This window comes from Dermacentor albipictus, chromosome 6 (assembly GCF_038994185.2).
Source record: "Dermacentor albipictus isolate Rhodes 1998 colony chromosome 6, USDA_Dalb.pri_finalv2, whole genome shotgun sequence".
In the NCBI taxonomy this organism is placed as follows: Eukaryota; Metazoa; Arthropoda; class Arachnida; order Ixodida; family Ixodidae; genus Dermacentor; species Dermacentor albipictus.
Window position 1 is genome coordinate 11,882,357 of NC_091826.1, and position 16,278 is coordinate 11,898,634.

At 44.3% G+C, this 16,278-nt stretch overlaps 2 protein-coding genes across 2 annotated transcripts; both read right to left on the reverse strand.

The window, feature by feature from the left end:
- Positions 1 to 2,237: 2,237 nt before the first annotated feature.
- LOC135914215 (U6 snRNA-associated Sm-like protein LSm2) lies at positions 2,238 to 3,748 on the reverse strand. Its single transcript, XM_065446966.2, has 4 exons — positions 3,590 to 3,748; positions 3,335 to 3,402; positions 3,163 to 3,253; positions 2,238 to 2,624 (listed from the first exon to the last, which is right to left on the reverse strand). Exons 1-4 carry the CDS (start codon positions 3,590 to 3,592, stop codon positions 2,499 to 2,501), a joined length of 288 nt encoding a protein of 95 aa, XP_065303038.1. The 5' UTR covers positions 3,593 to 3,748; the 3' UTR covers positions 2,238 to 2,498.
- A 4,532-nt stretch (positions 3,749 to 8,280) lies between these two features.
- LOC135914216 (uncharacterized) lies at positions 8,281 to 15,516 on the reverse strand. Its single transcript, XM_065446967.1, has 5 exons — positions 15,356 to 15,516; positions 13,528 to 13,570; positions 11,142 to 11,326; positions 9,360 to 9,576; positions 8,281 to 8,592 (listed from the first exon to the last, which is right to left on the reverse strand). The coding sequence occupies exons 2-5, from the start codon at positions 13,562 to 13,564 to the stop codon at positions 8,372 to 8,374; spliced, it is 660 nt and encodes a 219-aa protein (XP_065303039.1). The 5' UTR covers positions 13,565 to 13,570; positions 15,356 to 15,516; the 3' UTR covers positions 8,281 to 8,371.
- Positions 15,517 to 16,278: the final 762 nt, after the last annotated feature.

Sequence of the window (16,278 nt, forward strand, 5' to 3'; positions counted from 1 at the left end):
GATCGCGCGATAAAACTAATTTTCTCCTGCGTGAATGCAACTCGAAAATAAAGATAGTAGTCAAAACTCCGCATTACGCATTTTCTAGTGCGGGAGTCAGTTTCCGTTTATGCGTGCTAATTACGAAGAAATTATGTTTTTTCGGAGACAGTGTGGCCCGTACACTTTTGCTCACAGGTGTACGTAGAATTCGCATATTTTTAAAGTTTGGCTCAAGTGAAACACCCTGTATAGCAACATTTCATGCCACCTCAATTAAAAAAAAAAGTATTTCAAAATACCTCGGTGGAATCAAACACGTCACACGTGTTCCTCAATCACAACAGCCTTACACTTTGTCGCTGCGCCGTAAATGCGCGCGGACAACGAGGGAAACATCCCCAGCATTTGCATGCACCAGCGTGTCATGCATCTCGGAGGCCGCGCACGGTGTTCTCGCCGGCACTGCTAGGTGACGCAGCGTGTCTAAGGGGAAGCACAACAGGAGTTCGGCTGCAGTACACACCTCATCATGACGAGTGTCGGCGGTGGAAATATGGCGTGTTGCTACAATGATTTAATGCTAACCACATTAACCGTTGTTGGATTTTTTTTTTTAATCAGGGGATTACATTTGCTCTGAATGTTATAAAGGGAAATGCTGATGGTCAAGCCATGCGGTAGTAGCACCACCAGGTCATGGACAGATCCAGGGTAGCATTAAAAAGGGGGTCCTGGGCCCCCCTTTGGACCTGCCAGCACACCTTGTGGTGGAGAACAATACTTCAGTGATACTCTGGCCTACAAGATCAGGAAGTATGACATGGGGTCACACCACAACAGCCTTGATGCCATGCTGATGATACAAGCATCATAAAAATCACATCTTCAAGTGCCATTCATATGCAGAAAAAAAAAGAAAGAAAGAGGGAGGCTGCCAGAGCGTAGTGTAGGCAATATTTAATAGATTGCTGTCAATTCTACTCATACAAGACACACTGAAAAATATTTTGCAAAAGGATATTCATCAGGAGACATCTTCTAATACCAGATGCATTCCACAACTTTCATAAGAGAGGCTAAAATGTGATGTTTAACATTTCTCTAAAGTGCACAAAGGGTTGCGAGGTATGCTGCCGTGGAAGGCTTTGGACTAATTTTGACCATTTGTTCTTTCCCCAAGAATGGTACATGAGTGTTTTCACATTCCAACCATTATCAAAATTTGGCTGCCACTGTCTGGAATCTAACCCACAACGTCATGCTCAACAGCAAAACACCACAGCCACCAAGCCACTGTCATGGGTACTATAAAGAGTGCTAAAGGGCATCTTTTAGGGTTGTGGCTGTTATAGAAATACCTGCAATCTGCATTGCACCTCAGCCTTCACAATTTACAGTCCAAAGTGGACCAACTGTTGGCAATGCACACAAATTTTGTAAATTAACAATGTTGAACAGCTTCTCCATTACAGACATGCAAATCATTTGTACAATGAGTATGTACTTATATTGGAAGCTACAAGCAACTGTAACATCAGTACTGCTGTGTGCAAAACAAGTTGAACTACCAGCATCAGAACACAGGACAAGTGAACCAAAAGATAAAATACTGACAGTCACTTAAGTATCCTTAAGTGAGCTGAATGCAAAAGCATGACTTCTCTAATTAATTAGTTATGTCCATGACATGTGACATCATACATTGCCACGTTCCCTTCAAATCTGTACCTTAATCCACCTTGCTTCGATTTGTACCAACCTCCCTCCACCTCGTTCAACCTTAAATCACTTCACTCCAAATTAAGTCATCTTGGAGTACCTTGTTCTAACTTAAATTCAATCTAATTCACATGATTTACCTACAATTACTACTAATTAACATTTTTATACAATTTACTATCTTCTGTATTACTACCGATGTCCTACAAGCTGCTGATGACGTCACATTGATTTTCGGTTCCACTCGTGGATAGCGATGGCTTTCCTGCCTCATGGGACATATAATGCTTTCGCATTAATGCGTGCCATGAAGCTAATGAGTTCAGCCTTTAACGAAACCTAGCCTATGAAAGATGCGGCAGTGGAGGGCTTAGGATCAATTTAGACCACCAGGGGTTCAACATGCACCTATATCTAAATATGAGTGTTCTTGCATTCTGCCCTCGATATGAATACGGTCTTGTTGTCGAGCATTGAAACCGTGACCTCAAGCTCAATAGTAGATCATAGCCACGGAGCAAAACACAACACAACACTTGTGGAGTTGAAGCAGTACTTTATCTGCATAACAACACAGATTTCAAGAATCAGCACTTCTGATTCTCTTCATAACATGGGCTACATGCAGTGTGTTTATTTTCTTGATTTTTTTTATTTACACAAAGCTTAACCAAATAACAAAACGAACTGTGCACACATAGTGACAATGCATGAAGACATAAAATGATGAAAATAAAGAGATGAATGTAACATTGACGCTTCATACAGTCAGACGGTTCATATGTCTATGCATCCACTTATGGCTTGCTTTGCGAGGCCTCTTTCCTTGCAGCATCTTGGAGCAACTGTGTGTCCACTTCATCTGCTGGCAGCTGAACATAACGCACTACGGACCCTCTTATGAAGCAGTTCTTGACAGAGAGCTAGAACAAAATGACCATTTTAGCATAAAAAATGTTTGCTGGTAATGTGAATACACAAGCTATCACATTTGTTTACAAACAAATAACGCAGAAATTATGTTCAAAGTACGGTGTTGATTGTTGCAATCCCTATGGCAGTCAACTATTGCTGATATTGCTATGTTATGGTACTTATTGAATGTGTTTTAATGTTATGACAATCATTCAGTGTCCAACTTTCTTTTGAATTTGCACGAACTTGTAATGGCAGTTTTAATCAATAGACGTTTAGCTATTGTTTGTCTAAACTACACTCCATTAGGCTTGCTTTAGCATATGCAAGTGACCTGCTTCTCGTGAATTCGCAAGGGCGCCGGACACACAAGGCGCATTACAGTACTGCTCGCGCATGCGAAAGATACGCTGAGCAACTATACCTGGCTAGCCACACAAAGGAAGCGCCAACACTGAAATGCGGCAACCAACTACTGCCAGCAAACTGTGCAGTCATATTTCGCGCCCTTTCACGGAGAAAGATCGACATGCAAACGTTACTCACCATGTGGGGGTACTTGTCCTGCTCAGTCACACTGATGTCTGTGAGCTTTATGTTTAGATACTGGTCCACAGAGTGGAGCGTTCCGCACATACTGCCAAGAAGAACACAAACGAAAATAAACGCAACCCTTTCAGATGCGCATAAATGGTTGGCAGCTTGACTGACTCCTCACCTTAAGTCATTTTTCAGCTCTACGACAACATCTTTGCCGACCAAGGACTTGAAGAACGAGTAGAACAACTGCAAAAATAACACATAAACATAAATAACTGGTTGAATTTGTCCATGCGCAAACTATACACGCAAAAACGTTTCGTCACCGTAAATGAGAAGCAAGCAGTCAAAAACACCCGCTTTCTCGTGCTCTAGCATGCCGCAACTCTAAGCACACAGTACAATAAAGAAAACACACGGGTAAACTTCTCACCATGTTCACAAAAACGCAAAAGAAAAGTTTCTTGACAGCAGAAACGTCTTTTTTGTGGAGCCCAACTAGCCGATCGAACCACGCAGACCGAACTAGAAGCGTTGCAAAGACAGCACAGCCATGCACAGCACCCAGAGATCGGTGGGTTGGATGGATGGATGGATGGCGGCTACACCCTTTGTAACGGGCGGCGGCCGGCGCCACCTAGCCTTTTGCTCCCCCTCCTATTTTTCTTTCTTTATATCCCCTTCTCTTTAAACTAGTTTTCACTCCCCTCCTCCCCCCAAAATAAATATCTAAAATAGTATAGAGAACATTAGCTGCCCGATTTATGGTATTATCTCTCCCTTGACTTCCTCCACCAATCCACTAGCCTCCCCTTCGTTACTGCCACTCTTTTCTCGTCTATTTGCCCTCGTTCACAGGGAAAACTCCCTTCCATATCTGTCACTGTTCCCTCAGCCAGAGTCGGGCGAAGGTCTGTGCATCTCAGCACTATATGCTCTGTGGTCTCAATTTCGGCTCCGCAAGCTGCGCACAAAAGATATGTTTTCGTTCTCAAAACCCCCGTCCTAGCTTCGAATAATAGTGAGCTGCCCCGCGAGTTATCAAATAAAAGCTCTCTCTTTACCTCCTGTTTTTGTGTCCTATACATCGATAACGCTGGCTTTCCGAGCATTCTTTCTTCCCACATTTTTCTTTCCGTCTCCTTCACCTCTTTTCCCACACTAGAACCACGTTGGACCCCCTCCCTCGGCTGTAGGTATCTAATCCTCAGCTTCCTAGTTCTAAGTGTCCACTTTGTGTTCAAACATTTAATGTATAGATCTTTGTACACTTTTCCCGCCCACCTTTTTTCCCCCAGTGCTGGGAGTCTCTTCATATTTTAGCTTACTTATTGCCTCTCTACCTTCGAATGACGTCCATCCCATGTCCCCCTGCACTCCCTCATTAAGGGTGTTCTCGTGCGCTCCTAAGGCCAACCTTCCTACACTTCTCTGTCTTGTTTCCATGCATGCCTGAACTTCCGATTTCATGCACAGTACTGAATTTCCGAATGTGAGGCCAGGTGCTATAACCTCTTTCCATATCCCTCTTACCACCTCGTACCTATTATAGTTCCATAGTGCCTTGTGTTTCATTACAGCTGAGTTCCTTTTCACTTTTTCAATCATAATTTTTTTCATGTTCTTCCAAGAACTTTTTGCCCTCGTTTAGCGATATGCCCAAATACTTGTATTTTTCAACATGATCAATCTTAGTGCCTTGTATTTCCAATGGTTCCCCCTTTCTTCATTGTATACTATTATCCCAGACTTCTCTCTACTGAATTACAGTCCCAAATGTTCTCCCTCCTCTCCACATATCCTCATTAGTTCCTGTAGCCCTACTCGGGTGTCAGCAAGCAGTACAATATCATCTGCATACATCAGTCCAGCTAGTACTTGAGCTACCTTCTGCCCTGCTCTATTCTAGCCGCTTTTCCATTTGGCTCATGTAAATCATAAAAATCAGGGGCGACAATGGACCACTGAGACCACTTCTTATTTTAGCTGGCTTTGTAGTTTCCCCCTCCCAGTTTCCCCCTCCCATGTTATCTCTACCTCATCAGCTGTATAAACTTGTTGTAGGAATCGAGCCACCTTTCTATCTAGACCACATTCCTTCAACTGGCTCCATAACTTTTCTCTGTTTACATTATCATAGGCTCCTCTAATGTCTAAAAAAGCTATCCATAGCGGTTTCTGCCTGGCTGCCGCTATCTCTATGCACTGTGTTATATAACAAATAAATTATCATGTATGGCCTTCTGTTCCTTCGAAATCCATTCAGCAGCTCTCCCAAGATCTCTTCACGTTCTGCCCATTCCTCCATTTTCATTTTCACCATCTGCATTGCTACTCTGTATATGACTGATGTGACAGTTATTGGCCTGTAGGATTTAATGTTGTCCTTGGTTCCCTTACCTTTGTAAACTAATATCATTCTGCTTGATTTCCAGTCCTGTGCATGGAACATCTCCCCCTACAACTATTTGTTCAATAAGTTGTCGTAATCTTAATTTACTTTTCTGACCTAATATGCTTATCAATTTCATAGGTATGTCATCAGGTCCTGTCGCTGTTCCCACCAGTTCCCACGGGGACCTTGTGTTCAATTCTGTCCCATTCCTTACTTGTCATCCCTCTAGCACGACACATTGATGAATGCCGATGATGTCGTCCTATGTATATGTCGTATGTTACGCTTATCTGACCCAGCTACACGGGGAATTTATCCATTGGCTTTCCATTGAATTTTTTCGATTGACTCGTTATTGAGAAATCAAGCAGGCAGCCAATCGCGTTCGAGAAATTTGATACCGACCCGGGCTCCACGAAAGTGCCCCCGCCCCCCCAACTTGGCTCGTTGCCAAAGTCAGAAAACAAGAAAAAGAAAAGATGATGTCGTGTGGACTACTTACTCATCTTTTCCTATAAGTAATAAAATATGGCTCTGATAGAAAACAATGTTAAGAAGGAAAATGCACCCCCATTCTCTATTGTCAAGCTGCGCAAGGAGCCAGCTGGTCCTTCATTCTATGAGAAGCCATTCCCGTTGAAACACCGTTGGCGAGGGGAACGGATGTTGTTATTTTTTTTAAAGGGTGTGCGAATATTTAAAATTTCAAATACTTCGGGTTTTGGATACCACCTGTTCGAGCGAACGCCTGGCAATCATTTCTGCGTGCCTCACCTTAGGCAGCCTGCGAATTTTCTAAAATTTACTGTTTGGCCAACCTTCCCTTGTTTCATTCCTAGTATTGCAGCGATCGAGCTACTCTGCGTGCATCTGGTGACGTGCTCTTCATTTGTTTTGTCTGTGGCATCGTCGGTGCACCAGAGGAATGCGATCACCTTTCAAGCTTCTCAGTTCACCTAACCTCAAGTTGTTAAATGCATTACATATGTATCGAATAGCATATATAAATGAGTATATTGCTCCCCTAACGGTCTGAACGGACTGCAGGCAATTTTTATGTCACAATAAAATATGGAAATATTTGGTGCTAAGTTCGATATTCTGAAGTCGTTTTTCAAATATTCGCATTCGATTCGAGTCGCAGTTTCGCTCGAAAGACGAAGCATCGATTGCGATAGCAACTAATTATATAATTAGCTAAAGTTAGGATAGCAGTTTTATCGGCCGTATATCACTGTAAACAATCGGTGGCAAATTAACAAGCATGGTGCGGCGCGCGCACAGACAAAAATGAACAAAATCCCACTTGATGGTTGCGGACACTCGCTGGCAAAACGCTGGCGTGAGGAAGCGCGGCTGCAGCAGCGAGTGAATTGACCTTCGTGCTGTCTCTCGCTTCAGCGTGAACCAACCTTCGAAAACACAGGGCAGACGAAGCTATCAGCTCCCGGCGTGAATAGACTCTGTCCCCATCGCGGCCGCGCCGTACGCAGCCGCCGCCGGAGTAGAACGCCGACGACGGCGGCGGAAGTGCGCCTGCAGTGTCCATATAATTGTTATCGGAATAAAGATATACCGCTATTCGAACACGCCTACAATTTTATTGCGATAGCAATTATATTGACACTCCAGGCACATTTTTGCTGTCGTCGTCACCCGTGATGTAACTACAGTTACTGAATCGTTTGCTCCTTCCGCGCGACAATCAGTAGTATACTGACGCGCATTTAGCGACCGAGTGCAAGGGGAGGTGACGATCGCGGCTCAACATCGCGTGACCCGCCGTGGTTGCTCAGTGGCTATGCTGGTGAGCTGCCGAGCACGAGGTCGCGGGATCGAATCGACAGGCGCGAAATGCGAAAACACCCGTGTCCTTACATTTAGGTGAACGTTGAAGAATCCAAGATGGTCGAAATTTTTGGAGTCCACCACTACGGCGAGCCTCGTTATCAGAAAATGTTTTTGGCACGTAAAACCCTATAATTTAATTTAATCAATCTCGCGTGGTGGAATGTGGGGAGGCAGCGCGTGAGGGAGGTGGGCGGCTCCGCCAACAAGTGCGTATACTTGGCACGGCCGCTCGCCGTCGCTCGCGCTGTATCTTGAAAGGGATCCGCAGACGGCTCATGCTGTTCTCGCCAGTCCTGCGTTGAAGCGATAGGCCGCACGATGGTCACTTTTAGCTCGCCGCTGCTGCCGCGCTTGCTCACACCAGCGTTTTGTCAGCGAGTGTCCCCGGTCATCGAATGTGATGTGCTCATGTTTGCTTGTGTGCGCTGACACCCTGCTTCTTAATTCACTTAGTAAGCGGATGTTTTCAAGTTTATACAGCCGTTAAAACTACTATCCTTACTTCGTATAGCTGTCTACTAATTTGCTATCGCAATCGATGCTTCGCCTTTCGGGCGAAACTGCGACTTCTTTTACAAGTTCAAGATAAACTTTAATCAAATACCCCATTTGGTCTTATTTGGTGATAAAATGTTCTAGCAGATGGAAGGATTCCGTTTCGCGTCCAGGCCATTGTACGTCTGCGACTGGCAATTGCGTAAGTACGATTTCAGCTCCGAACAAGCGTTGTCAAAATGCATGACGTCACAGGGAGCTGGTGCAAAAAAGGCGGAAATTTCAAGGTATTTCATTTTTGCGTCCTTTCTGACCGACGATTTTTCCGCTGATGGTAAGACTGACCCACATTCAAGGGATTTATAATGGCAGCGAAGCAGTGATAGTAAGATATAGTGTCTTTATTTGCCATCTCAGCGCTGTGCGTTTATTACATTTCATATTAAATTTCAAAGTCAGCTTTGCTGCCTTCATCTAGGAGAGATCAGTGAAGTCTGTGGCTTTCAGCGGGGAAACCCTGTCAGCCAGTGCCCGCTTGTAAGCTGTGCTAAATGCGTAGGATATGTGCCTCGGTGCTCGAGAGACTACTTCGCTTTCAAATTTCTCCACAACTTCGGCGATGAAGTCCATGTACTGTGTCAGAGGCTTCATCCGGGCTGTAACTTCGGTCACTTGGAAATCCGTTATTTGCGAACCTGCGCACACACGTATAAAGAAGACAATGAGAGGGAAACGACATTAACACATAATTTTTCGAAGCGCGCGTGGCAATATATGTCCCAGTCTTAAGCTAAGTTTGTTTTCGTGCACGAACATAATTCTTACGCTGCGCAGCACAATCCTTTGCTCTCACTATATGTAAGGCGGTGCACGTTCATTATTTTTCATGTTTGGACTCCTTCCAAAGGTGCACCTGTCAAAAAACATTGGTAGCAGGACCTCTTCTCCAACGCGCATGTAAGTATCGCAAGAGAGAGAGAGAGAGAGAAAAAAAGAAAAACCTCTACAACTTGTGTGGCAACCATTTCTGGAATGAATTGAAAGGAAATAACGCCAAATTCGTTGTGAACTTTCGGGAGTGCTGCTTATTTGACTGGTTAGTGTACCTTTGTACAGCCTTATGTAATTTATTTTATCTATTATCTTCCACATAGATAACTTAAACATTCTCTGTCATCTGGGCCCGATGCAGTCTTTCTTGATCGAAATAATGGATTGCTCTTCATCACTCACTCACTCACTCACTCACTCACTCACTCACTCACTCACTCACTCACTCACTCACTCACTCACTCACTCACTCACTCACTCACTCACTCACTCACTCACTCACTCACTCACTCACTCACTCACTCACTCACTCACTCACTCACTCCGGGTTTGACTCAGACGCCGGGATATAAATGGTTGTGTCGGGACCAGAATCATCCCCTATAGCTCAGAGGTTACATGCGTCACGTACATTCTGTGCAGTTGTCCTGGCGCGTCTCGAGCTTGAAGTAGATGTTGCCGGTGTCAACGAGCAGTTCGGCAACCACTGTGTTGGATCGGTCGTCGGCGATCACCTCGACTTCGTAACGGGCGACCACACCCCGGAGGTTCAAGTTGCACCAAATCTCGACAACCGGGGAGCCGTTTTCCTGGTCGCCGCGCAGGCCGCAGTCACCGACTCGTCGTACCTGCACCGCCAAAGATCGTTTTACGCGGTGCAAATTTAGTCGAGACAATTGCACACCTTGCCATTCTGGCAAGGTGTACAGTAGTGATATTCAGAAATGGAAACTTGCTCATTCTTCATGAGGCTAGGTAGGGTCTTTAGACATCGGCGCGGTGAATACAAGCAATAGATGTTTGAGATATTGATGGCGCATAAGCTGAGAAAAAACAGTGATATAGAAAAAAATAAATTGCGTAAGTGACCACAAGCGTATACACCATTTTTTCATCATAGAAAATAAGGAGGGAAATATAATGACGATAAAGTTGCACAAAAGCTCGAATGGATGCTGGAGTGTGCATGGTGGCACATGCATAGGCGTATCTCCCGAGGGGCGGGGGGGAGGGCATTTTGCTCGCATTTCCTTTCTTTAACGCTGCAAGCCCTGCACTTCTAAGCGCAATTAAGCAAGGCAGACGTCGATTATTGTTGTAGGACACGATAAGCCCCAAAGGGTGCAAACTTCTTTAAGAGTGTAAACTCTTAACAGTTGTACGCCATTTAGTGACAAGATTACACCATAAGGAGGGTGAAAAGCGTATGTGTAGTCCAAGCGAAAACCATAACTTTGATTTCAAAGAGAACCTTCGACACTCTAAATACAGTTGCACCTTTTGGGGTCTATATTTGCCACACACTCTTAAAACGGTTGCACCCGTTGGGGTGTATATTTGTCCCACAACGATAATCGTCATATTCCTTGCTTGCGTTTCCTTTCTTGAAAGCTCGGCGCTCGCTACTTTCCTGTCGAGAAGCTGCGTCACACTGATAGCGCGCGTGTCGTTCGTGACTGGGAAGTACCGGGCTCGCAGCGTTAAAGAAAGGAAACGCGGGCAAGACAGATGACGATTATTGTTGTGGGACAAGATAAGCCCCAAAGGGTGTAAATTTTTCTAAGAGTGCACAACGATAATCGTCATCTGTCTTGCTTGCATTTCCTTTCTTTAATGCTGCGAGCCCTGTACCTCCAAGTCACGAACGGCATGCGCGTTATCAGCACGACAGAGCATTCTCGACAGGAAAGTAGCGAGCGCAGTGTTCTCAAGAAAGGAAACGCAAGCAAGACATGACAATTATTGTTGTGGGACAAATATACTCCCAAAAGGGTGCAACTGTTTCAATTGAGTGAAGTGCCACTTGCGAGAGTTCCTGCATGCGCCGGGCTTTATGAAGCCCATTCAGGGTGAACGTGAGTTTTGCGGGAACTCTCGGAGGCGAAGTTATAAAATGGCACTAGCAGTAACACTCCCCGAAAAGAATTTTTCAGGACGCCGTTTTTTCTTTTATATGCGCCTTTCAGTGTGCAATCCAGTCAAAGAATATCAATATTTTATGGATGAATCAATACCACGTAAGGAACAATTTGCGACGCTATAAAGAGCTTATGGCATTCCTGGCGTGAAATTACTAAAGTGAATCGAGAATTAATGGTGGCGATTTTTGCAGCGTGGCAAAACCGCACCCTAAAAGGTGTGTAGGTTTTTCAGACTGCGCTCGGTGCCTCGGCCGAGGTGTGTGCGTACTCACCCTTCTGCGCAGGTTTAGCAGTGTCCCGTTTTGCAGGTGGAACTCGACGTACCCCGAGAATGTCCAGTTGCGCTGGTTGTCCACGTCGAACGAGATGTCCGGAAGCGAAAGCACGTCGACGCCGGCGCTGGACAGCAGCTGGTCCAACACGAAGTCGATGTGCCCGGGGCTTGCGCAAGCGCAAACTGCGCAGTGAAAAGGCGCATACGCGAGGAAGTTACGGGCTACTTCATATGTTTGTAATTAAACGGGACAGGTGTGTACAGCGCAGGCAAGAATAGCCGACGCCAACGTTAACTGATCCACGCTTCTCTTTATATTTTGATATATTTGATATATTTGGGTGACGGTCAGTCATGCACAAGATCAAAATATTCATGGTTTCATGGTTTCAGGCTTATTCATGGTTCATACATCCACAGGATCAATATATTCATGGTTAAATAAGTTTAGAAGGGAAGGTAGCTTGTAGGACAAAGATTGTTCATCATAATTAGTTCTAGGGTTGGGTACAGTCCACATTTCTTTGTGCCTGGTTGGACGAACACTTGTGTTTGCTTTTAACTTAGCAAGATGAATTATGGTATCGGTACCGTACTTAACAAAAGCTTTATAACGCAACATCAGCCTATATAATTATATAAACAGAACACTGGATTTCGTATTTTGTAAAAGGAAGTTTTGTAGAAGAACCATAATGTACAGCAGCAATATGTCGTATGGCTCTTTTCTGCAGCAAACTTGCGCAGATTTGTTACACCAGTAGTACACCATGCACGATATGCTGCAGTACTGCAACAGAGAGGACACTAATGCATTGTAGATCATAATATTCACCTTTGCAGAAAGAATACATCGCAGATGACATCTTTGAATGAGATCCAGATCGCCGTTGCAACTTCGTGAATTCCTGCAGTACCGCTAGAGATGCTATATAGAAGGGCGTAACTCTATGCCTGATTCTCTCTAAAAAACTTTGCACTATCTGAGGCTTATGTTGACCACAAGCAGTAATCATAACTTATCTCGCGTGTTTTTGCTTTCTTTAACGTTCTTCGAACGTAACGTGTGGTTTAAACCATTCTAAATATGTATGCAGATTACAAACCTAACAAGCCAGAGATAAAAGACGCTGAAAGTGAAAGGAAGAAAAAAACGAGAAGTTTTTCTTGAGTGCGGATTTTTCTGGAGTATCTCTTTAGAAGATTGCTTAGAGACCTTTAAACCACAAGCACACCACTTGTGACAGCGCAGGTCAATGTCTTTGATAGGGCCGCAACGGTCAAGCACTCTCTCCGGTGTTTTGGAAGATTATAACCCTTGGGGAAGCCTCATGGAGATCCACTTGTGATACATGGCTTTTCCACCGGGAGAGCTTATACCTGAGCGCCCTGTTTAAAACTAAAGTCGTGCGTGCTAACCGTTACGAAATTGACGGCGTGCGCGTTAATTCCGTTTGCTATAAATGTGTACGCCACGATAAGGACTGGAAACGCAGACCAGTCGTGCGAACAGCCCATTGTCATTTGTGGGCTTGCCATGAGACTGTCAACGAGGGTATGCGTGAAATCGAAGTGAGTGCATGCGATACTTTCAGGCAAGGCTCTGAAATTTTCGAGTTCATCTCATGCACTCACTCACATGACCACCTGCGTGATCTCATATACGCTGCGGTGTTCAACACATTTTTCTGTAATGAACTTTGCTAACGATTCTCTTGCGTATGTCCCCGGTTGAAAGTTTGCGGGAAGTGGACGAAAAGTTTTCGCACATGCAGGCAAGATTACTGATAAACCGTGTTTTAGTTCGTACATAATTTGGTACTTCGTATTTGCACTCATTTGTAGTAGAGAATTCTTCGTCGCGTTTTAATATCTGTGGTAAGTGCATTGGTCGCATTGAGTAATTAGTCTCTGCGAATGTATTAATGCGCGCTGTACTGAAATGCCGTAAAGGCCGCCTTCAAGTGGCACTCCCTCTCGACACCGGCACTATTTGTCCCATTTCCTCGTCTGTTCTCGACCTGCGGCAAGTTGTTTTTTCCATCCACTTTCAATGCCATTAATTTATAATTTCTTTAATTCATTTATTAAGTACAAGTAATTTCCCCTATGTTGACTTTATTGTCTTTGTTGGTTTCTTATGATTTGATTAATAAAAAAATTGGGTCCCTCGGTTCACCCCCATACTTCGCATATATATATATATATATATATATATATATATATACAGTGAAGTAGACGCGCGTATGATTTACCCGGACCCAGAACTGCTTTTTTTCTGGTATATAAGTATTATGGTCTAGTATTTGTGGGTAAGAGAGAGAGAGACGGGGACCTATCTGTCCAATGCAACGTCTCATTTATGAGCCGAATCTCGCACTTACCTGCAAACAAAAGCACGGTTGCAATGCGTACCGACATTTTGATCTGCAAGTAAAGAAAAATATAGTTGGTTTCGTTTCAAGCCTTTCGTTTGGAGCTGATTCACTCAATGCATGCGTTTCTTTAAAAAACTATGCTTCCGCTAATTTCGTTTTAATGGGTTGATTACAAGAAGCGATAACGAAGGCCAGCTGTCTATTTTTAATTACGCTCCAAAGCCCCGGCGCCGGTACGTCAGTGTGACGTCAGGGATTTCAGAGTATATATGTTATATTTGATCTCTTTTGGGGCCCTCGAGACTTCAGTCTTTGACTCCGTTAGAGTGCAATGCAGCTCATATTTGCCGGTAAAAAAAGTTATCTAGCTCGGGCAAACGCCGTCAAAATGCATGACGTCACGGCGAGGCACCCGTCTTTCGCTTTTTTTTCCCCACGGTATTTGTTGTCTATTTTACTAATTTTACTTATACAGCTCAACCTACTTTTCTAGTGCTCCTTCAACTATGAGGCGAGTCCTTCCTGTCGATACTCTTCAGTACTATTACGTCAGCTGTGTAGTGTTCTTCAATTAAAACTCGGATGGGACCTTCCTCAAGAGTCGCAGACATTCACAAAGACAGCGCCGTGGGAGTGTCGCGAAGCAAGCTCAACATCTAAAATAGGTAAAAAAATGATGTCATCAAAGCGCGCTGCATGTATACCCGCTGTTTTGCTCCGCGAAAAGCTCGTGATGGCGGACAATGAAATCTTTTAAACTGCCGATTTCGTCTTTGAAATGCGCATGGCCCGTTCACAGGCTATGGACCAGAAATATGCGATAGTAGCAGTTGTCCACAGTAATTTCTGGTCGACATCGGCTGCGCAATATATACTCTTCGACAAAATTACTGATGAATGTTGGACGATCTAACAAGCGATAACTTAAGCAATTGTTTTGAATGAATTTAATGCCAAAAGAAGAGCGGTTCGTCAATGGGGCATCAGTAGAGAGCTAGATCTTCTGTGAAGATTTTATGCTCGACGAAAAACTTGAGTTTTAGACCTCAACATCGTAAGGCTCACTTACGCGCGAAAGAATCTTGATAAAAAAGAAGGAAGAGAGAGAGGGAGGGAAAGAAATAAATGAAGAAACAGTCGATTCATGATGGAGAGACGGGCTCCGAATTAATTTCTTCCACAGGTAGATCTTCCACGTTCTCCTAAAGCGTGGCACCCGAGCGTTTTTGCATAGCGCCCCAATCATGATGCGGAGGCGGGAACCGAATCCGCGACATTGTGGTCAGCAACAAAATGCCTTGTATACGTATACAGCCGCAGATCAAGCCACCTCGGCGGCTAAACGAAAGAAATGAAGAGAACGAATTGTGCAGTATTGGTTGATCAAATGACCGCAGTGCCACACAAAACAGCGGCAGCTATCTTCCTCGAAGCGATGACGATTACGGCGCAACTGCGGCGTACGATGGTGGCACGATGCAACATGACAACGCGACGACGGTACGACCGGTAACACGTGTCGCGCGAAATTGGGGAGGACAAATAGACTTTTTCTTCTAACTTCTACTAATTACATACATAATGAGAATAAATGTGATCATAACCGCGGTAGCCGCCCCAAAATTTGTCAGAACTGCACCTCTAACAGCTACACCTATGGAAAAAAAAGAACAATAACAAAACTAAGATATGTCATGCATATATAGTATATATAAAGCGTACGAGGTGAAAATAGTAAGGTTATGCATTAATCTGTCGGTATACGTCCATACACATACAGCAGGTGGTACGATCGACTTTCTCCAGAGACATCTCGCTGAGATACTATACTTACGAGATGTTGAGTTCTGGGCGGCTTGATATCTACTGGCTGGCGGTGTCTGTGATGCGCTCTCCTTGTAGTGGTTTCAAGATCAGCGTCCACTGATAATCGAGCGATCACAAAGTTTGGCGAAGGCGTCGTGGAGCCTATTGAGTTTCTTTTGCAGACGTCAGGGCTTTTTATCTTCGTCACACACGGTAAGGGTCACTTGAACGGGCCCACTGACGCCGAGGATACATTTCGCCCGTGCTCTATCTGCCATTGATTGCATCGCATAGGCGTGTTTGGCAGCGGTTCGAACCAACGAAATTTTTTCACACCACACTTATTCGAGTTCTAAATGGTCGCTAATAATTTCAGAACTATGTGATAAGTTTAAGGTTACTCTTTTTGCTAATGTTCATGGGATAGTTACTTTAATTATTTGTACAGTTCACAAGAGGCAAGGACCCTTCACCAAGAACTGCAAACAATATGCAGCTTGCGAAAAAAAAAATCGCAGAAGACACTTGGAACACTCAGGAGGATGTTATTTCGGAACATTACACAAAATTATACAAATTGCAATATGTCACAAGTGACAAAATTCAACAAAAAAATTAGAAATCGCACACTCGCACACACACACACACACACACACACACACACACACACACACACACACACACACACACACACACACACACACACACACACACACACACACACACACACAAACACACACACACACACACACACACACACACACACGCACGCACGCACGCACGCACGCACACACACACACACACACACACACACACACGCACACACATATTTAAAAAAAAATCAACGAAAATGTTTAAACATGACAGCTTTTGACATGACGCCACTCTCTTCCCAGACAGGCCTTACGGCGGGCGTGGCGGAGTAGTCGGTATTTTGGTAGCTTAATTTGT

Coding starts and splice junctions, on each gene's coding strand:
- LOC135914215 (XM_065446966.2), bottom strand. Junction 3,254..3,334: donor GAGCTGAAAAATGACTTAAG/GTGAGGAGTCAG, acceptor TCTTCTTGGCAG/TATGTGCGGAACGCTCCACT. Junction 2,625..3,162: donor AGGACAAGTACCCCCACATG/GTGAGTAACGTT, acceptor ATTTTGTTCTAG/CTCTCTGTCAAGAACTGCTT.
- LOC135914216 (XM_065446967.1), bottom strand. CDS start 13,564: ATGTCGGTACGCATTGCAACCGTGCTTTTGTTTGCAG. Junction 11,327..13,527: donor AACCGTGCTTTTGTTTGCAG/GTAAGTGCGAGA, acceptor TTCACTGCGCAG/TTTGCGCTTGCGCAAGCCCC. Junction 8,593..9,359: donor CCAGGACAACTGCACAGAAT/GTACGTGACGCA, acceptor GTGTGTGCGCAG/GTTCGCAAATAACGGATTTC.